Source organism: Podarcis melisellensis, assembly GCF_964234715.1.
Source record: "Podarcis melisellensis genome assembly, chromosome: 5".
Classification (NCBI taxonomy): Eukaryota; Metazoa; Chordata; class Lepidosauria; order Squamata; family Lacertidae; genus Podarcis; species Podarcis melisellensis.
Genome location: NC_138537.1, coordinates 52,978,732 through 53,002,145, shown reverse-complemented (window position 1 = coordinate 53,002,145; position 23,414 = coordinate 52,978,732). Strand labels below are relative to the sequence as shown.

The 23,414-nt window shown below is 38.7% G+C and overlaps 1 protein-coding gene across 5 annotated transcripts; it reads left to right on the top strand.

Moving 5' to 3' along the window:
• Nucleotides 1–2,505: 2,505 nt before the first annotated feature.
• TIAL1 (TIA1 cytotoxic granule associated RNA binding protein like 1) lies at nt 2,506–21,817 on the top strand. Of its 5 annotated transcripts, none has more exons than XM_081912922.1 (14): nt 2,508–2,806; nt 8,354–8,421; nt 11,683–11,779; nt 14,403–14,501; nt 14,729–14,783; nt 15,254–15,341; nt 17,205–17,280; nt 17,953–18,061; nt 18,177–18,272; nt 18,357–18,441; nt 19,066–19,189; nt 19,499–19,638; nt 20,260–20,351; nt 20,731–21,817. In XM_081912922.1, the coding sequence occupies exons 3-14, from the start codon at nt 11,768–11,770 to the stop codon at nt 20,781–20,783; spliced, it is 1,029 nt and encodes a 342-aa protein (XP_081769048.1). In that variant the 5' UTR covers nt 2,508–2,806; nt 8,354–8,421; nt 11,683–11,767; the 3' UTR covers nt 20,784–21,817. The 5 variants fall into 5 exon arrangements, with proteins under 5 accessions (XP_081769046.1, XP_081769044.1, XP_081769048.1 ...); XM_081912921.1 differs by having other exon boundaries at nt 14,352–14,501; XM_081912920.1 differs by lacking the exon at nt 8,354–8,421 and having other exon boundaries at nt 2,506–2,806.
• The last annotated feature ends 1,597 nt before the right edge of the window (nt 21,818–23,414 follow it).

Genomic DNA, 23,414 nt, shown 5'->3' with positions numbered 1-23,414 from the left:
GGTAAAGTAGGGCATGACAGTTCTACCATATGTCTGGGTGTCCGCTGAGTCTACTCATGAGGTTCTTCCTGCAGTGGTGGACTAGGCAAAGATGTTAACAAATGCTAGGCAAAATGCTCTGTTGAGGTGAGGAACCTTTTCAGCCCGAGGGCCACATTCCCTCGTGGGCAACTTTCCAGGGCCTTCATACCATGGTGACCGTGACCAAAGGCAAAAGTCGGAAGCATAACAGATGTGACTCTTGCCTTTGTACAGTAGGCTACATTCAAACCATTTAAAATGCAGAGGTTTCTCCACAGATAATTCTCTCTCCAGGCAAGAAATATGCATTATCACAGTTCAGGGACACATTTAAGCCATGCAAAAGTACTCAAGGAGGGAGTGCAGGTATACCATAACCCTCACTGGCTTTGATTAGAAGAGGCCTGGCTGGCTGGCTACACTTGGTCCCCCCAGGTCTAAGGTTCCCCTGCCTAAACATGCTAGATACTAGATGAAAAACATCTGTGTTGTAAAAAGCATAAAAAATGTACAGAGATCTGCAAATAATTTTGCAATACATTAATTCTGTATTGCATTTGCATTTCATTACACTCATGATTATATTACACAGGCATCCAGGTTTTCTCTCTCTTCATAATATAGTCTCATAATCAGGAGTCTCAAGGGACACAGGTGGCGCTGTGGGTAAAACCTCAGTGCCTAGGACTTGCTGATCGCATGGTCGGCAGTTCGAATCCCCGCAGCGGGGTGAGCGCCCGTCGTTCGGTCCCAGCTCCTGCCCACCTAGCAGTTCGAAAGCACCCTTAAGTGCAAGTAGATAAATAGGTACCACTTTATAGCAGAAAGGTAAATGGCGTTTCCGTGTGCTGCGCTGGTGCTGGCTCGCCAGCTGCAGCTTCGTCACGCTGGCCACGTGACCCGGAAGTGTCTTCGGACGGCGCTGGCTCACGGCCTCTTGAGCGAGATGAGCACGCAACCCTAGAGTCGGACACGACTGGCCCATACGGGCAGGGGTACCATGAGTCTCAAAGCAAGAGTGAATATCCCTGAGAGAAATTATCTGAGCCACGATAATATTGCCCACTAGCATAACGCAGTTCAGAATCTGAATAGTTTATTCAGGTAAATGTGTCTTCAACCAGACATCTGCATAAAAAACAAAGCCTCCTTGTTATCCAAAACTACAGCTGCGCAGTGATGCAACACAAACAGTAGTGTGGTGGAGGCAGTTGACCACACATTTTTTACCCTAAAAACCAATGTTGCAGAATGCAATTTGTTTTAAGCCACTTAGTAGAACATCTATACTGTATTCACCTTAAATCACATCCATGTTGAAAACTCAGAGCAAAAGAGATCCCACATAAATCGTGGTTCAGGTTACAGAAAAGCTCACTCTAGTGCTGCTTCAATATGAGATCCAGCAGGTGGTTGCAAAAGGGGAGGTTTTATTAGCTATGGCCTATTGATTATGGAATGGCCTCCCTGGAAAGGTTTGCCTTGAACCCACTTTAATTGTTAAATTATTTGGATTATGACCTGAGAGACCCAGGTTCAGATGGGGTGAATTTAGGCCAATCACTATCTCTTAGGTTGCATACATATTACTGACTTAAAACGTACCAAGGTAATTTCCCCTCCCAGCAGATGCATTTCCAATTTACACTTCAGTTTTGTTGGGTGTGTTCTGTCCCTGCTGTCTGTCCATGCAAGTGGGTGGGTGTAAATGACTTCCTATGGTTTTTGTTCAAATCAGATTGAAGCTGGCTTCGGAGGAAATGCATCAAAACACAGTATTTCTCGAAAAACTACAGGATCAAAGTGGATTGTGGCTAGCCATGTGTACACAGCTCCACAAACCAGCACTAGTAGCGTATGCCGCTTCAGTGTATTCTACCTGTGTGAGGATGAAATGAGGGTCAGAATCATTCACCACCTTGAGTTCCTTAGCGGAGGCGGCATATAACTTAACAAAAAAATAATTCTAATGCCACGCATTTTATTTTCACAGCTCTGTATTTGCAATCTTTTGAAATTATGCTGTGATTTGTACCTGGCTATTAATTTTTAAAGCTTTGTATTATTTGATAGCAATATGTGTTAAGATGTTGCTCCGTGTTATTACGTTACAGTTATAGTATCTGTCATTTTATATATTGTTTTACACAATCGCCCGGAGAACCGAAGTTACTGGGCGACTGATAAATACAATTCTTTTTTCTTTCTTTTTAATCTACAATTGGCTATTAAAATAATAAACGCCCTCTAAACTGTACTGTATGTCTTCAGTTCAGTGCAGAACCCTCCCCTGCTCCATTCACTAGCACGCAAAAAACGTCCTAATCTTACGTGTAAAATAGAGACGCCTCCCCCTCCCGAAGCCCCGCCTTCCCTCCGCCCAACCGGAACGGCGCGCTCGCGCCGCTCTAGACGGTCTTTCTCTATAGTCGTGAGGGGGGAAAGCTAAGCCGGAGAAGTGTTTTTGCTGCGCCTGCGTGTTACGCCGCTTCCTGAGTGGTTGGCGGCTGCGGCCATTTTGTGGATCTCTGGTTCCTCCTCTTCCCCCACCCCCCCGCCTTCTCTCGGTCCTAGTCTTTTGCTTCTGCCGGGGGCCTGGACGTGAGACGAGGGGCCGCGAAGCTCTCGCGTTTCGTTACAAAAAAGCCCCCCCATCACCCCACCCCTCCTTCCCGGTTGTCGGAGCCTACCGGTAGTCCCCTCCCCCCTCCGCGCGGTGTCCTGGGTCCGTCTGCGAGCGGCCCTCCTTCGCCGCGATGGAAGACGACGGGCAGCCCAAGACACTGTGAGTGGGGTTGGGGTGGGTGGGTTGAGCACCTGAGCGCAGGTGGGCAGACCGGGGGCGGGCGGGGGTGGAGGGCTCTCTGACAGGCGGGAACGTGCACGGGGTGGCGCCTCTTGAGGGACCGAAGAGGGTCGAGGGGGAGGGGAGTCGTGGCAACGAGCGGGTCGGGGGGGGAGGAATGGTAGGCAATTATGAGGTGATCGAGTAGATCCCTTTAATGGGGAAGGAGTTGATATGCCTCAGGAAAGGCGGATTTGGTGGTGGGGAAAAAAGATAAGCGTGCTATTGAGGGGAAAGACAGTTCATTGGAGCCAGAGCTACAACCCAAAATGGTTTTCTTTGCGACATGCCAGGAATTGTGGGGCTGGGGATCCTTTCCCCACCTCGGGAAGGTTTGGGGAAACGTTTTCCGCTCCATAACTCATAGGCCCTTGGTCCCTTGTCAGGGTAACGTCAGTCCTACGTGGATGTGGGTCCTGGGCCCTCCTGCCAAGGGGTCACGAATTCTCTTCTCGCCAAAAGGGAATTGGGAGAGGATGTGATTCGGAACAGAGCAAAACCTCTCACTCTCCACGAGGCGCGGGGCTCTTCTGTGGGATCCTGAACACTAGGGCTGTTGTAATCGTGTCAACAGGCTGGGTTTAACATATGTTGAGTTTGGAGTTCTGTGAGGCATGTGGGGGGTGGGAGCCTTGGGTCAGTGAGGCTTCCGTGTCGGAAATCGTGGCCAGTAAAACAAGAAGGGGAGAAAGGTCAGTAGGTAGAGAGGTGTGGATGAAGATATGGGTAATCAGATCCTCCGGAGACCTGATGCATATATTGGAGAAAATATTGCGGGGGCAGCATTCTGAATTCAAGAGAATAAAACTGAATAGTCAAGTGAAAGGGATGTCTTTATGATTCAAAAACCTGAGTGAGGGATAAAAATGTATGTTCCATGAAATAATAAGGTTCTTTTTGTATTTGTGAAACAGAGAGAATGTGTCTTACGAACCATATGCTCACTGTACTAGAAGGCATATTGCAAGCCAAACCCTCTTTCCCTCCTTTTTGCAGAATAATTGTTCTAAACAAAATGTTTGCTGTATTTTGATTGTGATCAAGTAAATGATTTTCGTTTTAGCTCTCATATCCCACCTCTGAAGTGTGAGAGGAGAGAAAAATGTGACAACCAGGCAACATTGGTAGTGGGGCTTTTTGAGCAATCAGTGTATAAATGAGGTCACCACTTCTTTGTCTAATGCATGTAAACATGTTTAAAGCATTTTAAGTAAGCTACTGATGAAGCAGAAGCCGTTAGTTCAGTGCTACTTAAATTTTGAGGTAGTAAGCTCGGGAACTAGCAAGTTTAGTGCTGTTAGCCATGTTGGAAGCATCATGTTGTAGGGGAAGGAAGCAAGTAAATATAAAATAACAGACTTACAGTATACATAACTTGTATCTGACTGTTGAACTTACTTGTGGAAATAGAGAACATTGTTGTTATCCTCTAATGTAAAAAATTTAGTTGCTCTTGAAAAAATGTTGGATGCTTTATACAGTAAAAATGGAAGATAATGGACAACCTTTTATTTATTTATTTATTTTTTAAAATATCACAAGATCTCAGGGCAGTTCACAAGATAAAATACAAGATAAAATAAAAACCTAATTTGCAATCTTACTCTAATCATTTAGCATTTTTTCTCTAATATTTTAAAGCAACTTTCTACCATGGTCACTGGGAAAGTATATATTTTTTAAAGTTTGGAGTTCCTCAGGATTGTGATTATATCTTACATTGTACAAGTGTGTTTACAAGAACATGTTCATCACTTCTGTCCTGGACCATATCCTTGGAAGTGGAAGACAGCTTTTGTAGTATATACCTAGCTTTCTTGTACTGTACTGATTTTGAAGCTAGCTTCAAAATGTTCATTGTAATTAAACAGATTGTAGTTTTAATTTCAGTCACAATGAGTTGGGAGTATAATCTTTCTGTATGGAAATCATGACTCAGCTGCTGTGGTTCATTCAGAACAGTTTTTGCATGTCTGTCTTCCCATCCTTTCCCCAGTCCACAAAAGTTAAGAAGTCAATCAAACATTATTTACTTGGCCACTTTGTCTCCACTCTGATTGCATGCTTGAAACCAACTCTGGTTACTCTGAATCTTTAGGAAACAATCTTAACTGACTTGAGAGCCTGAGTTCAGAATGTCACTTTTGTGCATAGTGGAAGAGAGAAATGACAGGATGTGCCAGGGTGGTGGGATACTAAATATAACTAGCATGCAGCTGACAAATGTCCACTGCGTTAGCTTTTTTTTAAAAAAAGTTGAATAAACATTTGAAGTGTCAGTATTAAAAGGTTTTGTATGCTAGAGGATTGTGTGCACAACATGTTTGTGAGACTAGAGCATAACCAGATGCTTGGTATTTTTCTCTTCTTGGCTACAAGTTAATCAAGTTTTTATCAATGAGAACAAGCAAGAGGTTTGGCAAAACTAAATTTATGTCAGATTTTACCAAATTTGCTTTTCAGGATTCCCAGTGATATAATTGATCCACCCACCCGTGCAGGAGTATTTCTAATAGATTGAAAAGCTGGAAATCAGAGCTGGAAAAGTACCCAGAACCCAACTGCAGTTGGTGTTATCTTCATCCTTTGAACTTATTTGAATTTAAGTTTCACTGAAATTCAGTGGAATTTACTTCTGAGTAAAGCATTTTTAAACTGCACATTGTTAGAAAGCATACAGAGGTACTTATTCACTCTCCCCTCTTGTAGTTGCCATACTTCTTGGAAACCTGGATCAGCACTATAAAGTCTTACCAGTTTGCTCTGTTTTCTGTGCCAAAAGAATATGTGCACAGCTGCCAAAGTTTTGCACTGTTTCCTTTCTTAAGAAACTGGAGTACAACGCTATGTTAGCTGTCTGCCTTTGGCTCACATTCTGTCTTCTGGCCTTAAGTAGAGAGAAAACGTGCAGCCATCCTTGTACTGTTTCACGGAACACTATAATGGCTACCAGTCCTAATTCAACAGCTTTGCAGAATAGTGATATATATATATATATATATATATATATATATATATATATATATATAGCTGGTGTATGCACTGTGTTCAAATTCCATTCTGCTAGAAAGTTAGGATTTCCGTATGTGATGTAAGAGGAATAAAAAGAATGCAATATGAATGAGTTCTTTTGTATTTAAAAATTGGCACAGTTTTTGTCAACTGCTCTGAAAGAATTCATGAACTATAATAGATATGCTCTGAGCTATACTTTTGCAAGCCATTAATTTACCTTGCAATGCTTGTAGATGAATCATTGATCTTTTTTTGCCCTGTAAGGGAGAATTTCCGATGGATCCAAATTTCTGAGAAACAGGGCTGGAAAAATATCAAGCATCTGGTTCTGTGGGTGCCTAAAAGATTTATGCCTGTGAATGATGTATTGAAATGTCTTGTCATCTTTTATAAAAAGTTATTTAAAATAAAAAACTGCCATTTAATACTTGGTTGTCTTAGAGACAACCTTGTGCTTAGGACACTTCTGTGTAAAACTTACAAAGCTTGAATGTCCTAGGGTCAGGTAATCCAGAGTTCATCAACCTCCGGTCTCCAGATGTTGTTGGATTACAAGTCCCATTCTCCCCACCCAGCTTTGCTGATGGTCAGGAATGTTAGGAGCTGTAGTTGAGCAACATATGGGGACACAAGTTTAAAGAAAGGTGCAATTCCTAACAATCCTTCATGACTACATACAAGTCATGGAGTCAGTTCCTAACAATACTGGACCAAAAAGTTAATAAACACCTTAAATATAGTGGCTCATATAATCTAGGCAGGGATTTCTTGCCACAACAAGGGGCACACAAGGGTCCAAGATGCATAATGTCAAAGGTGCCAGTAGAGAACAAAAGGTCATTCAGTAAATCAAATAAAAGTAAGATCTTTAAGAGCTGTCCATTACATGACAGCAGGAGGCATGAAAGAGGTTCTAGGGCCAGGGTAGATAACTTGTGGGCCCCCAGATGTTGGTGGCCCGATCCGCTCCAGCCATCATGGCAAATTCAACAACATCTGGGGAACCATGGGCTAATCACCCCCCTTCTTGGAGCTGGGATAATATCAGCATGACATTGAGATGAGAGCAGGTGAATTCTTTTTTCTGTTTCCTGTTTCCTAATTTAGTTTTAAAATTTATTTTCAATTTGTGTAATTTCCCATTGGTAAGATAGTACTGACCAGGGTAGGCAGGAGGTGGAGCTACATCTGCTGGTAGATCTCTGGCTGATTTGCAGTGGGTTGGCAAGGATTTCTAGCTTTTCCGGGGGTTTTAACATTAGCAACAACAAAATGACCCCTCTTCTCTGTTGAAATGAAAAAGGCGAAGTGGATTTTTGTTTTGAAGGATTGTGAATTATGTCCAATTCTAGTACTCAAAGGAAATTACTGTACTCTGAATTCTTTAATTCTAAGTTAATGAATTTGATCCAGACTAAATTGGTTGACTTTAAGCTCCCATAGAAATAATGTGATTCCACTTATTCATGATTAACTTGCCCCATTGATTTCCATGGAACCTACTTTCAACTAATTTACAAAGCAACTCAAACGTCTCGTTTGCTGGCCTGGAGTGAGTTTGAATTAGGCAGAGATGTCTCTCATCTGACTGAGCTGGTCCTCCATTGAATGAGTTGGCTGGCTGGCTGGCTGGCTGGCTGGGAGGCCCACTGTCAGTACCTCCCACTGGCATGATGTTCTGTGGATGGAGGTGGAACCGAACTGACCCAGCACCCTGAGCCAGTCTCATTGTCATTTCATAACCACATTGGACCACAGAACTACACTAGACTGGAGCAGGTGGAGCGATCAATTTTGGATCATTCTGCCCACCTCCTTCTGCTGCAGCTGTCATGAGTGTCAGGGCTTTCAGGTGCAGCAGTAGCCCCACTGCTCTGTGAAGCCCTGTCAGCAGGGGGTGGGAGTTTGGATTGTGCCCCTAGTCTGGATCCTGGCATATGTTTTTTGAACCAGGTTCTGGCTGGTGTACCTTGGGGTTCTAGTAAAAAACAAAAGCCTGGAATCTGTGCAGACTTTCACTTTTAAGATTTATTAGCTGTTGTTATACATGGTAAACTTGTTCTTCAAATGAAACATTTCCTAAACGTCTTAGTAATTTTCACATTGTTTACCAACAAATTCTTGTTTGTTTTCTGATGTAGAGGACACTGTATTACACAAATAATCTAGGTTTCATTTTGCTGGTTATAAATTGTATACTTGTATAACAAGTAACATGTACCACTAGTACACAAGATTTATTATGCCAGTTACATAGATGTATTTAGGTACAGCGTTTGAGCCTAACAATGTTCACTTCCAAGTGAGGTAACCGTGCATAGAATTGTAGCCTTAGTTAGTTATGTAGTTTGAATTATTTTTCCCTTCTACTAGATGGAGGATGTATAAATGTTTTATTTTACATGCAGCAACAGTACCTAGTATTGGAACCTATATATGTCAGAATATAAACTACTCCTGTTATCTATCTAGGTTTCTATACTATGCCTGTCAATGCAGCATAAGTGATGTCTCATGAATTAGGGAGACAGCCTATAGAGGTATAGTATATGCCTTTATTTCATTATTTATGGTTTTGCCAAGTTAATTGTGTATTCTTATAGGAAATGGCTTGAAAAATATTTAGTGTGCTTCAAATATTCTATTTCAGTGTTCCTTAAGATTACAATATTCATTCAGAATAGACATTTCACCAGTTGTTAAATGTATTCTTTTAAAAAAATAAATTTAAAAAATCAAAACTGACATTGAGCTTCTATAGGCTGGCTTCATGTTACCAACTGTTTTTCTCAGTTGAAGGGATTCATTCAAAAGCCAATATGTGATTCATGGGTAAGGCTTGCAAATTAGTCTGCATTGAATAGCCTCCTTACTTTTTCTGTTCATTTTCCATATGCCTTACACTTTCTTGTGTGCGTGATTTTTTTTTTAAGTTTTCAAAAGTATCAGAGAAGATATGTAAATACTTCATATATATTGCTTTCCCTCCTAAATGATGAAAATGTTTCTGCTATTTCTCAGGGTACTTCATAAGAACAATGGGACCTGGTATTACTGACCCTGTGTTACAAATAGTGGCCAATCTTGACGGGGGACGGGCCCTCAGCTGATTGTCATTTGCTCAAGGCTGGTCACTGAAATCATATTGTAATTAGATTTAAGTCAGTGGCATCTATCTTACAGAACAGTTATGGGAAACATTTGACCCTCCAGATACAACTCCCTTAACCCCTGGCCACCAGCCATGCTTCCTGGGATTGATGGGAGTTGTAGTGCAACAACATCTGAAGAGTCAAAGATTTCCCACATCTGTTATAGAACTTCCTGTGGTGTTGCAAAGGATCTCCTCTTGGGCACCCATTCAAAGTACCTTCCTGATCCACAAGTACTGTCCCATGCCCATATATTCATACCCCCCCTTAATAAGCTTTTTATTGGACACTGAGGCTTAAAGTTATATACAAATTGAAAATTTGCATTGTATATATTAGCTGAGCCACATAAGGGCCCTGATGACACCTTCAGAAGATAGCCTTGCCTCAGTTGTATGCAATCCCCACTGCTGTCACAGGTCAGAATTGGGTCTGATCTGAGTCTGATTACTTCACCTATTTGAAGTATGGAGTAGGGCTTCTGCCTGCTGCCTGCTTTCCACCCCAGCTGGCAGGGGCTGCGGAACTGAGGATTACTAAAGACTGATGGTATATGCACATAAAATATTGATGCTTCATGGATCATGAGAAAAACTCTTGTACTAGTTAGTAGAAGCGATCACATTATAGTTGAGCAGGATCAGCCTTGTTTGATAAACATAATATAGTATTTGCACTACAGCATTTTGACAACTGACAATAAGGCCATTAGCTTCTGGTTGTCATATTATTTAAAGGCAGACTAGTTTTATGGAAAGGTTGTTTAATTTGGACCCAGAGAAATCTCAAATATTCAGCTATTATCACCTGCTGTAGACCTAATTCAGGGGATCTCTGAACTGTAGTTCATTGCTTGAGAGTGGGCTTCCTTACCCAATGTAGAGCACATTTTCTATTCCTGATTTAATTGAGATTAAGAGATATTTGAAACCAGTGTTAACCACCTCAGTAGCATTAACCACAGTTTTGCCAGGATCTGTAATGTCCTTTCAACTTCTATTTGTGGTTAGCACTAACAATAACTAGTGCTGATGTATGTTTTAATGGCAATTAAGTTGGGTGTGAGTGGAAAGTTGCTCTAGAGAAGGGTAGAAGCCAACTCCTGATCATCTAACCTTGGCTAAGAGATCCCCAGTGACATATCTGCAGTAATATTCTGCACTACATATGATGATATTGCTGCTTTAGAAGTAGATTCAAAGTGGTATTAAGAAAGCTATTTGACTTATTACTATGGATTTTTATTAGGAGCAATAGTAGCATACAGGTAGTATTAGAATAAGCTTATTTAGTGCTGCATTAATAGCCAGTGGTTATGGAAAAAAGCTTTTTAATCCTTGGGAAATGGCATGTGGCTTTTCAACCCTTGGCAGCATTTCATTTATTATTTCTTTACATCATGCCTTTACTCAAAGGAGGTCAAGGCAGCATACATAGTTCCCACTCCCTGAATCCTTTAGGTTGATATATGGTGACTTACCCATGGTCACCCATTGAGCTTCATGGCTGCGTGGGGATTTGAATCTGTCTTTGATCCTATGTCAGTACTTAACCCAGCCTTCCCAAACCTTGGACCTTGGTGCTGTTGGACTCCAACTGCCACCATCTCTGTCCTTCGGCCATGCTGGCTAGGGATAATGGGGATTGTCATCTAACTTTGATCCCAGATTGGGAAAGGCTGCTTCAACCACTCACTGCATTACACCACATTGCCTCTCAAATGAAGCTGAAATTTATTTTTAGAAACCTGTTTTATTTTAGTATATGAATCGCTTGATTGTAAATTGTCAGCCCTTTCCTGCTCTGAAAGTATAGTTATTTCTAACAGAAGTGAAGGATTGTATCCACCTAAGTCCTACTTAGAGTAGATCTTAGTCATAACTATGTTCATTATTTTCAATGGGACTATATCCAAATTTTTCTGAGTAATGTTTACCCCAATGGAAGGTGCCCATACAGAACCAGCACACTATTTAAATTTCATTGGGTTAAATAAAAAAACTTACAGGCTCTGATGCATGCAAGGACTTTTTGAAATGAAAATGGCACTCCCGTGCATGCACTAATTTCCATTTTAAAATTCTTGTGCCAAACTTTTTGAATTTTGGCCTTTAGAGGTTCATTTGTTGGATTCTGTGGAGGTATCTTTTGAAAAAGAAACTTGGGAAAGTACTGGTAGCATCCATGACTGCCCATCTCTGAAACTGTAGCCTAGTTTTCCTGTGCTCCACAAGAATTAAGGCAGGCATGGGAAACATGTATCTGGCCAGATGTTACTCAGCCCCAGCTCACATCATCTCTGGCCATTGGCCATACTGGCTATGGTTGATTGGAGTTGGAGTCCATCATCATCTGGAGGGCCACAGGTTCCTCAACTCTGGGTTAGGGTTTATCTAACAAAAAGCAACATAACTGATCAGCATACTTGTGATACTTCAATGACAACAATGCTAGTACTTACCAGTATTTGATGAATACATAGTAGAGTTTTAAAAGCTGTGGACTACTTAATAGTGTGTTCATAAAGTTTATTAACAGGTGCTATATTTTCTGCTTACACAATTGATAGCTGATATTTCAATAAAGTGCACAGATTATCCTTTGAGATGAATGATAGGATTAACATTACCTTTTCTTTTGTCTGTCTAGCTATGTAGGAAATCTTTCCAGAGATGTGACTGAAGTACTTATACTTCAGTTATTCAGCCAAATTGGACCCTGCAAAAGCTGTAAAATGATAACAGAGGTAAGACTCTTTCAGTCTAATCTATGTCAATATTGTTTCATTTTAAAATTCAAGTAATTATTGATCTTGCTACCTAAAACATTTCTATTAGGGCTGCAGCAGTTAGTGATTGATTAATTGAATCAAAAATCTTTTGAAATGTGCCTTTTAAACATGCACTACATCTTTAAAATATTATTTTTTAAATTTTTAGTACATAAAGTGCAGAGGGAGGCACAATCTTCCCTTTTCTCCTGCTCAGGAGGAAATGCCTCTTTTAAAATGGTGTCCATTATCTATAATTTATATAGATTATTTATAACTGTATAGATTATCTGTAAACTATATAGGATGTTCTTTTCTGTGAAACAATTGTATGCAAATGAATTCATTTTTAATCAATTAAAACATGCAGTTAATAACTAAGGATTTCTTTAAATCCTTAAAGGATTTAGGTAAAAGATTCTCAGGTCTGGGAAACAACAGGTGTAAGTTATTGTATGCAATAATAGTTGCATCTGAAGTATGTATGCTAAACATTTTTATTTGAAATACTTGAGATACATGATATCTCTTGTACCATAATGATAATCACTACTATCCTTGTTTCATCAGGATAATCAAAATATGTTCCATCAGTTAGAGTCATAACTTCACAAACAAAGGCAGTATATTAAGCTTTGCCTGTTCTGGGATTCATTGTGTGACTCTGAGCAAGTTCAAGATCTCTCTTCCCTGAGTGACGCTGTAAAAAGAATAGGTCCAGGATTTTAAAGCATTATCATGCAAAAACCTATATAAATCATATATACAGTACAATATGCATTGTTGGTCCTAGATACTCTGCTTATCTTTCTTGCTGCCTGCTGTGCCCCCACCCCAATGCTTTTCACCACTGCTGAATATTTATCTTGTTTCGCTAAAAGGCCACTTGAAAGTAAAGAAGAATCAAAGTCAGGCTCTTTTCGGACCCAGAAAAGATAGGTGCTGCATGCCATTCCTATGTTACACCCTTATTTCTGGCTTTCATAGCTTCAGGAAAAGACTGTGCTTTTGACATGGCAACATACCTTACATTTTGATGAATCATTTTATTTTTTTCCCAAATAACCCTTGCTAGATTGTTTGCTTTTAATAAGAACCTTGAAACTACGCTGGACATAATCCAGCAAAAATTACTGAAATCTCATTGAAAATAATAAAATGGAAATTAGTCTTGATCAACTTTTGCTAGTCCCATTGTGTGTTTGGTTATTCAGTGTCAGTGAGCTTACCCAGAGTGGACCTTATTTTTGAGCCCTACATTTGTTGGAGTTGCCCCAAGCAGAATTTCGGAATTACTTTCTGCTGTCTGTACTCTAGTTGTCAATTCCAGGGGCTGAGGTATAACACATTTCCTATTGTTGGGGACATCTCCATTGACAAAACTCCCTGCAGGCATGACAGGGAGTCTGCAGTGGTGCAAGGGCCATCCTGCTGGCAGGTGTCTCTCTTTTCTACAATTTTAGGTCTTCTGGTGGTGGCAGATATATGATGTGTGTGTGTGAAGTCCATTTGACTTCCAAAACATTAAAAAACCAAATTGCGGCTTCTGATTGGCTGCAGGAATCGGAAGCCCCATCGGACGTTCAGGTTTCAAAAGTAAATTTGCAAACCGGAACAATCACTTCCGGGTTTGCGGCGTTTAGGAATCAAAACATCCGAGTTCCAGGGCTTTCAGGATCCAAGTTACAACTGTATTTTACTATGTTTTATATATACTGTAAGCTGCTTAGAGTGGCTGGGTATTGTTATTGTTGTTGTTGTTGTTGTTGTTCCCCATCTGCAGATTGCTAAGTTAGTATATTTTGCTGTAAGACCCAAAAGTTCAAACTTCTAGTCTGTATCTTGGTTCTGTTACCTTGTAAAAGTTGCAAATATTTGTTCATCCACCCCAAAAAATCTGGACCCTGGGAATTATCAGTGCTTGAGGTGCTATATGTGCATAACCAACTCTGTCTCTCTAGCTACAGGAAAGTGACCCCAGATATCAGGCAGAGTTTTTTTCCTTCCATAACTATCATGTCTGAGAATTCAGTTTTTAAAGATTATGTGATGAATGAGCAAATTGCAAAGGCTGCATAGCCCAATCTAGTAAAGGCAATCTTTATGCCAAAACAGATATTTGTGCACAGGTTTTTTCTGGATCTAGTCGTAAGTGTGCAAAGGTGTGATAAACACTGTGTGCATTCAGTGTCCTTCTGTTGGATACGTGCTGTATTTATGCCCACCACATAGATAGCTGGCTATGACAGTTTTGACAGCACCAATGGCCTGTGGCTGATTCAACTATGCCTCCCTCCCCCTCAGCAGGTGATCAAGAATATTTCTGCTATCAGTACTATCCATTGGGAAGAGAAATCGGTGTGTGCTGCTCTGGTCATGCAGCATTGTTATGTGCTGCTGTCTAGTTCAGGATCACAGCAGAATGTTATATCTTAAACTGACAGTGTGAAACAATGGACAACCATTCTTAAGGTTACTTTATAAGCGTGTGTAGTAATACTTCCTTTTCTAGCTTTAAGTAATATATTTTCCTGGATTTTCTTCTCAGCAACCCGATAGCAGAAGGGTCAACTCTTCTGTTGGATTTTCTGTTTTGCAGCATACAAGCAATGACCCTTATTGCTTTGTGGAATTTTATGAACACAGGGATGCAGCTGCTGCATTAGCTGCTATGAATGGGAGAAAAATTTTGGGAAAGGTACGTTGCAAAAAAAAAGAAAAGAAAAGAAAACGAATAACACATAGTAAATGAAATTAATAGGTTAATTTATGATCCATGACAAGCATTTTTGACTATGTTCTTACTTAGAAGTACCTTGAAAATTAATATTGGTTGGTGTTATTATTAGAATAAGACTGTATCTTGATTGAATTTATGCATGTATTCTAAAATTATGTTTGTACTGATGTTTTTCTTTTTTCCAGGAAGTAAAGGTTAACTGGGCAACAACACCAAGTAGCCAGAAAAAAGATACATCAAGTAAGTAATGCTTGTAACAATTCTACCAAAATCAACTATTAAAGCACAGTGGTACCTCTAGTTGCGGATACGATTTGTTATGGGGTGCCGTTGGCGGAGCGTGATAGAGCACTTTTGTGCATGTGCAAAGCGCGCGGAACCCTTCTGTGCATGCGCGGCAAAACCCGGAAGTATACACTTCCGGGTTTGCTGCATTCGCAAGCCGAAAAGACGCAACATGAACCTAATGCAACACGAGGTATGACTGTAGAGCTGAGCTCATGCACTTACTGCAATTTGATTTTATATAGTAGCTTCAGTTTTATAATCTTCATAGATACTCTTTGGCTGAACAAGTTTAATTACTGGTTAAATGCAGATGTGACTTGGAAATTTAAACACAAGATGGTTTGAATTGCACCCCTGTCTACGCTGAGAACTAAAGTGCTGGTTAAGAGAAATATGTTTAATTGGTTTTTGCTTTCCCTCAGATCACTTCCATGTGTTTGTGGGAGATTTAAGTCCAGAAATAACAACAGAAGACATCAAGTCAGCATTTGCTCCTTTTGGTAAAATATCGTAAGTATCCTAGTTTGTATCTTAATTCACTAATACAGAACAAGTCATAATACATGATTGTATTTTGTTCATCAAGTTAAATGTCTTTCACTTTGCTCGGATTGTTTCTTTAAAGTCTTCTTGATAATGGGCAGTGGGTGGGGTACAGTGATCTTGTGGGTTTCTTTGCATTCAGTTATCCCCCCCACAAAAATTAACAAGGTCTCTGCATCAAATCAATTGAAAGCTGCATGCTTTTAACACCTGGTATGTTTGGTGGTGAATGGGTTACATTGCTGGCAAGAAAATATGTTTTGGTTCTTGGAATTTACATAAAGTTGTGTGTTAGATACATCAAGGTTTTGTACTCATCTGATAATTTTGTAGATAGTGTTGAACTACAGGCAAGTTATATAAGGTAGTGTAGAAAGCAATAAAATCTAGTGTACATTTATCATTTTGACAAGTAGTGGTGTTATATTTAGAGTTCATGCATTTGGAAATTAAACCAAACGTTTTGGTAAGTTTAGCAGCTTTTGTTTGTAGTGGTGCACAAGTGTGCCCTTCTAAAACAACCTTTTATTTTTAGACAGTAGAAATTGGGAATAGATTTCCAAATAACTATAGTTTTTTAATTGAACATTTTAAACATTGCAAGTGTTCCTGTTAAGTGCTATAGCATGTCTGTCTCTTTTGTTGCATAATCTAGTTTCTTCAGAGGTTTTCTTCTATTGTTTTCTTTGTCCTTTTAACAACACCAAAACAAAACTTGAACACCTTGTGTTACTTTACAGGAATATATTTCTGCTTAAAAAAAACAATCTTTTCTATATACAATCTGTACATATTTTCAATTGAAACGTAAATCTTATTTTGTCTATTTTGTTTACTTTGCTTTTTATCTCAATGTGGTAAGTAGTACTGTTTGCGAGCAAATATTAAAAAGGTTGAATACAGGTTGCTATTTCTCAATCTTTATTTATACCTGAGACCTGCAGTTTTTCTTAAGTCCAAGTCACAATTAAAAGTAATAGCATTCTGATTATTTTGCAGAATTGCTCATAAGAATGGACAGGATCTTGAAGCTAACTGCAAGGAACTGTGCACACTGGAACTCAGTTGTAGATTTTTTTCTCATTTCTATTTATTCTTATTATACATTATTTATATATACATATCTTAGTATTTACATTTTAACATTCTATATTCAGTGCAGTTCTATATTTCCAATCATTTTAACTTACTCACTAAAATTTATGTGTAAAATTTGTTGTTTTCGTACTGGTGTGCTTAGCATTGTTGTTAGTTTTATTCTCCTTTCTTAAATTTCTGAAAATGTCAATTTTTCAAAATTTACAGCTGCCCAAACTCCAAAATGATGGTAGAGAATTGACCAAGAAAAATAAAGAAATCTGTTAACAGGCCATGTATGCCTTTTAATTCCTATTTTTTTCCTCTTTTTCAATTTTTTAATATTTCATATTTTATATCACTAGGCAGAGGGCATTTATTTAGAAAATGCATGGTAAAAATAGTTAGAAATGTTAGAGTAATTTATAGAACAGTGAAGAGGACCCTAGCAGATAGAGTATTAGAAAAGGAAACTTTGTTCCTTTTTTAAAATTTCAAATCTGAACATAGTTGTAGAAAGTGCAGGTTATATGGATAGGTTGCATGTTTATTACATGTTATTTTTTGTCCTACTGCTTTTTTTCTAACAGGCAAAGAAGCAATAGGGAGAGTTTAGGAATGGTTATAGTTATAGGGGCTATTGAGTTTATAATAGGGAAAATTATGCTCACAATACAGTGTGTGTGGTTCCTTTTAGTTTTTATTTTGAAAATATTTAATGTTTTCCTCATATAACTGTGCTTCTCTTCCCAGGGATGCACGGGTAGTTAAAGATATGGCAACAGGAAAATCTAAAGGATATGGCTTTGTATCGTTTTATAATAAATTGGTAAGCAGTCAGAAACTTTGCCACTTGTTGACACTGAATGTGTTTGAGATATTAATATAAAAAGGCATGTGAAGGGCAACTTTCCAAATCCTTTAATTCTAGTACAGTGGTACCTCTGGTTGCGGACGGGATCCATTCCGGAGCTCCAAACGGATCCCGAGGTTTCTAGAACCGGAGGTGCATGTTCTGCGCACAAACGTAGTGTGATAGAGCGCTACTGCGCATGTGCACGGGGAGAAACCCAGAAATATACTTGCGGGTTTGCTGTGTGTGTATCCTGGAGGATACATAACAAGAGTGGCACGTAAGTAGAGGTACCACTGTGCAGAGACGTGGCCCAACTTTCTTCTGCTATAAGGAATACTGTTCTGTGGAGGCAGAAATGCTCCATTTTATGAGTGGAATTTATGTTTGCTTGGACCTGTGTGCACAAAATTTGAGTGCTCTGTCTATTAAGGAAGCAATTTAGCAATTCTGATACACTTATCAGTGAAAGAGAACGAAGCATCTCTCCATTGGTATCTCGTGATTTTTAAAAGTGTGTAAAGTAGCAACAGAGCACACCTGTACAATACTTTTTCAGTGATCAGAGCTTATTGGACTATGTATGTAAAAAATTTCAGATTTGCAGGTGTTTTGGTTCTGAAAACAGAATCTGTTTTGCTTTGTCAGGATGCAGAAAATGCAATTGTGCATATGGGTGGCCAGTGGTTAGGAGGTCGACAAATCAGAACTAACTGGGCAACACGGAAACCGCCTGCCCCTAAAAGTACACAAGAAAGTAAGTGAATAAAAGGAGGTCAGCTGGGGTGTATTGGTAAATGTGAATCATTTCATTGTTATGAAATGGAAAGATAACTGAAAAGCAATTATTTAAAGTGTCATTTGTCTTTCAGATAGCACAAAACAACTGAGATTTGAAGATGTAGTAAATCAGTCAAGCCCTAAAAACTGTACAGTCTACTGCGGAGGAATTGCCTCTGGATTAACAGGTAGGGATCGCATTTCTCTTTATAAGAAATTTATTGAAGCCATTAATCATAAAAATTTCTAACAGAAAATGTTACTACCTTTAGATCAGTTGATGAGACAGACATTTTCACCTTTTGGACAGATTATGGAAACAAGAGCTTTTCCAGGAAAAGGCTACTCATTTGTGAGGTAGGACAATTATTACTATTTATTTATGTCTTAAAGTAGCAATTTATTTACAGAATAAAACATGAAAATGTTACCCAAAATCTACTGTCCTTAAAAAGAAAGGAAGAATTGAACCTTTAAAAGAAGACGTGGAGTTGCATTTAGAAGTAACTTGTTTTGATAACATGTTGAATGGTGTGGGTGGTGCTCTGCATGTATTTTTTAGAGTTTAGGACATCTATGTTGGAGGTTCTTGAACAGTTAAATCACTAAATCCCTGAATGCTGAGGATTCAGGTTCTGCCTTATCTGCCATTGGACTTTTATTTTCTGTTGAAATTTAAGTTTGTAAGTTCATCTGGAAAGGGGCATGCCTGATTTATTTGTGTTTGTTTTATAAAGCACAATGTACATTGATGCTGTATTAATAGCTATCATTTTTGCAAGCAAAGAATTTTATTCTTCTTACGTCATTCTCTGCACTTTCATGCAGCAAAATACAGAGCAGCTTTTGGGTTAGGAGCTGTTGTCTGAAACATCTGGTGGGCACCTGGTTGGCGAATGCTTCTGTAGACAATAGTATATGTTAACTGCGCCATTTCTGCACATATGTTGGTAAAATCTGACTTCATGTTTTGTTTCATAGGTTTTCAACTCATGAAAGTGCAGCACATGCCATTGTTTCAGTAAATGGAACTACAATTGAAGGCCATGTTGTTAAATGCTATTGGGGTAAAGAATCGCCAGATATAAGTAAAAACTTCCAACAGGTAATTGGATTGTTTGTATAGTGTTTCCTACAGCCTCTGCATGTATCTCTCTAAGTGATTGAAGTTAGGGCATGAAATCTAGAGGTGACTGCACCATTTGCAAACTGTCCTATCGAAGTGGAAGGTTGCAGTTAACCTGCCCCACAGTGTGTGTACTTTGCCCAGTTTGCTGAATGTGTATATAGGTCTTAAATTACTTGCCACTAAATTGCTAATTTTAGTTGATGGAGTCTGTGTCTATTTATATACTCAGTGTGCACTCTGTTGCTTCAAGTTTATTTAAATCTTAATCCTTTTTTTAATCCCTAGGTGGATTACAGTCAGTGGGGACATTGGAGTCAAGTGTATGGGAATCCACAGCAGTATGGACAGTATGTGGCCAATGGGTGGCAAGTGCCATCTTATGGAATGTATGGACAAGCGTGGAATCAACAGGGATTTGGTGTGGAGTAAGTAATTCGTTTCACTAAAATTACTGTTGGCAGACACTTTTCTAAGACAGTTTAAACTCTGATCTGGAATCTTTGCCTGTGCCTTACTTAGCATCACTTTTGTTCTTGGTGAAGGAAATCTACTGTCTCTAAACTCACCTCTCATACTTTATATTAATGCTAATTTTCAACCTTGATGAAATGGGGGACATGAGGGTGATGTGTTTGTCTTCAGTACTAACTTCTGTTGTTCTATGTAAATAAGCAGTTGTGAGCCTTGGGTTCACACACCCTGCAATTTTCATTTAAAAAATGAACTTTGGTTTGTTCAAACTATAGTTTGTCTATGGACCAGGAGGTAGGAAGAGAACACAACGAACCTGACACTCACTGTTTTTTATTTGCTGTCATTAGGTCTGAATGTATGCATAGTAATAAAGTCAGTATTTTTAAATGTAATTATTTACAAAGAGAAACTATATTGATTTAACCAAAATATCTTTTGAATTCCCAAGTCATGTTACAACATTTTAGCATCTCTCAGTTCTGGAATTTGATAGTTGCAAAATACAACATGCCCGATTTCCCCCAGTAAATAATTCATTCCTTTTTCTTTTCTTTTCTTATTTTAAAATCAAGTCAAACACCATCTGCAGCCTGGATGAGTGGATTTGGTGCCCAGCCTGCCCAGGGACAAGCAGCTCCTGTAATACCCAATCAGGCTGGCTATGGTATGGCAAGTTACCAAACACAGTGAGCTGGGACTCTGTTTAGAAGTGTGATTTCAAGATAGGTTTCAATTTCCAGTGATTATTCTGAAGCCTGGAATATAGACATTGGCAGGGGGAGGGAGGAGAGAGAATATTTATTTTGAAAATTGAAAATGTTTGGAACCTTTAGCACAGCATTTGCTTTGGTGAAGGACACAAATGTCTTCTAGTTATGCCTTTTTAAGTTTTGTGTTCATGATGGATATGAACATGTTTTCTTTATGTACAAAATTTAAAATAAAGTCAATAAAGACAGTTCTGACTACAAATGTTGGTATGTTAGGAAGAAATATTTAACAACCTGATTCTTAGATTACCATTCCATTTTTTTTGTCTTCAGTGTTTTACATCACAGATTTTAAGAAAAATGACATTAAAGATGCTTTTAGTTGAACAGTAAATCCTGACGTTTTGGCTGTGGACCAAACATTACATCAAAGAAGACAGTTTTTCTTCATTAACCACAAAGCCATCATTCAGAAGACATACTCATGGAAATAGCTTTTTTTCCACAAATTATTTTTTTCCATATGTTTGAAGAAACTGAAGTCTGGTATAAATATTTCAGTCTTTGCTGAAAAACAGTGCTAACTGCAATACTTGAGCAAACACTTGTTAACCACATTCAGGAGCATATTAAATCTTTCCAGATCTTGTTTGCTTGAAGTGAAAAAAATTGCATTTGATTTTGGGGAAGCAGTTTTTTCCAAAGTATGGTGCTTAAGCAGTCATACTTGTACTTTTACATAAAAGTTTGTACCTAACTGCAATGTTGCAAAAGCATGCTCAGAGATAGAAGTAGCAATGTAATTATTCAAAATAATACTTAATATGCTCTGCTGCTATATTTGCAGTAGATTGACAAGAATGTGAAAGACTGACACTTCCAAAGTTGGCTACTATGTAAAGTGACATAACTATACAAAGAGCCTTAATTCTTCAATACCTTTTGTCACTAGAAACCTGAATTATTTTGCTTTCTGTTACTCAGTATGTAAATATTTTGGTTGACAACCTTGTATACCTACTTGACGGTTCCTATAAGTTGTATAGTAACTGAGTGTTAAAAAAAAATTGGGGATGTTTTTTAAATCTAGAAATATTTAGCCCAAGAATTTTTTTAACCAGATTGTTAAAATACCTTATTTTAGAAATTCCTCAATGTGCCATTTGGTTAACAGAAATGCAGTTGAAACAAGTATACTGAGCTGTGGCTTATTCTTAGTTAAAATGTTTTGGGGTTTTTTGTTTTTGTATTTTGGGGTGGCTTGCATGTGACAAACCTGTACAGAGGCTGGGTTGTTTGTGCACCGAGTATTACTGGGATAAATCATGAAGTTGTTCAAAAGGTATACTTGGGTTATTTCTCACTTATTTTGTGGATACACTGACACAACTGCCTCAATAAATTTTGAGTTGAAAACGAATGTAAGTTAGATACAATAACTGTGTGTGTTACCTACCTACAGCTAGGGGGTGCAGATGTTTCATCTCTGAATGCACTGAAGCACTTCACTTGGATAAATAGTCCGCTCCAATGAATAAACAAAATAGACTTGCGTTTCAGTAGACACCAATTCTAGAAAAATACTAATCCTGAATAAGAAGTGGATGTGACAAAAGTCCCATATTACATATTTAGAGCAATTTGAAAATGCTTCATGTGTTCTCTGAGACTGTTAAGTGTTTTTTTCTTCTGGGCAAACCAATCGTCTTGTTACTTGGATAACACTGAATAGGAGACTTTTTGCAGCTCCATCAGTGGCTCTTCTAAACTGTTTCAAGGGGTGTCAGCATTAGCAGCAGGGGAATCTCTAAACCCTGTGCTTTATCTGAAATATTCTTCAGGTGTTCTGCATTTCTGAATTGTGTTAAACCTGGGAAGATAGGGCACAAACTCTATTGTTACAGACTACAAGATAGAATTACTTTTTTTAAAAAAATGCTACTCCTGCTTAATAACATTTTGTTCATCATTGAATCCATGCTGTACGTGGACCGGCAACTGCTTCCCAAAGGAATTTTATCCTCTGGTTCTGTTTTGCAACATGAATGTAACAGTAATCAGAAAAGTAATGAAATATAATGTCTTTCAGGAGTGATGCATGTTACATAAATGTGTTTCCCAAGTCTGTATTTGGTTTCAATAGTATACCTCACTTGGTCTTATCTTAAGGGCCTTACCATGCAGTTTTTAGCAAGTGCATGAATTGAAGATGCAGAAACCGCTAAAAGTAAAAGTTCTAGGTTAACATACCAAGGTGGAACAGTTTTTTTATAGGAAACTTTTTTTCCCTTCAAAACTAAATTGTTTTCAATTTTACTCCAGCCACAAGTTTTGATGCTACATTATACTGGGATGTGGAATCCTGATGAAAGGAGCACGATGCTATCCCACATGCATGCAATGACCTGAGCCAAGGTTTTTAATTGACATCCTTCAACAATTTTTCAATAAAGCAAAATCTGATTTATTCTGCATTCTTACTTATGTTTTCCCTATAACAATGTAGCCTTTACAGAACCGCTTTCCAGTGTATTGGGAGTCTACATATATTTTTAGTAGCATTCTTAGTGTTTGCGCCTAATATGAATGTAATTAATCTAATATGTTCCACTGGAGTATTAGTTAGACAGAATGGAACTGTTTCGTTTTTTCTTTGCATAGAACAATTCTTTTTCATCCTGTCCCTCTCCTGATGTTTAGACTACAGTTACCATCATCCTTGGCCATTGGTCATGCTGACTAGGGCTGATGTAAGTTGTAGTCCAACCACATGTATAGGGCAACACAGGATCTCTACCCCTGCTTTATCCTAAGATAAGAGCCTTGCTCAAGAGACAGAATCTAAGCTGCACATTTAACCTGATTCTTGAGGTAGGGCTGCAATGCATACCGTGGGAGGAATTCAAGGTCTTGCCATGTCGGATCGCTCAGCAAAAGGCTGTCTGATACAGAAGGTAGGTTATGTTTGTAGGCCTTAGCACAGAATGAAAAAAAAATCATTCTTAAATGTATCTTCA

Coding starts and splice junctions, on each gene's coding strand:
- TIAL1 (XM_081912918.1), top strand. CDS start 2,778: ATGGAAGACGACGGGCAGCCCAAGACACT. Junction 11,780..14,351: donor GCTGTAAAATGATAACAGAG/GTAAGACTCTTT, acceptor TTTTCTTCTCAG/CAACCCGATAGCAGAAGGGT. Junction 19,190..19,498: donor TAAGTAAAAACTTCCAACAG/GTAATTGGATTG, acceptor TTTAATCCCTAG/GTGGATTACAGTCAGTGGGG.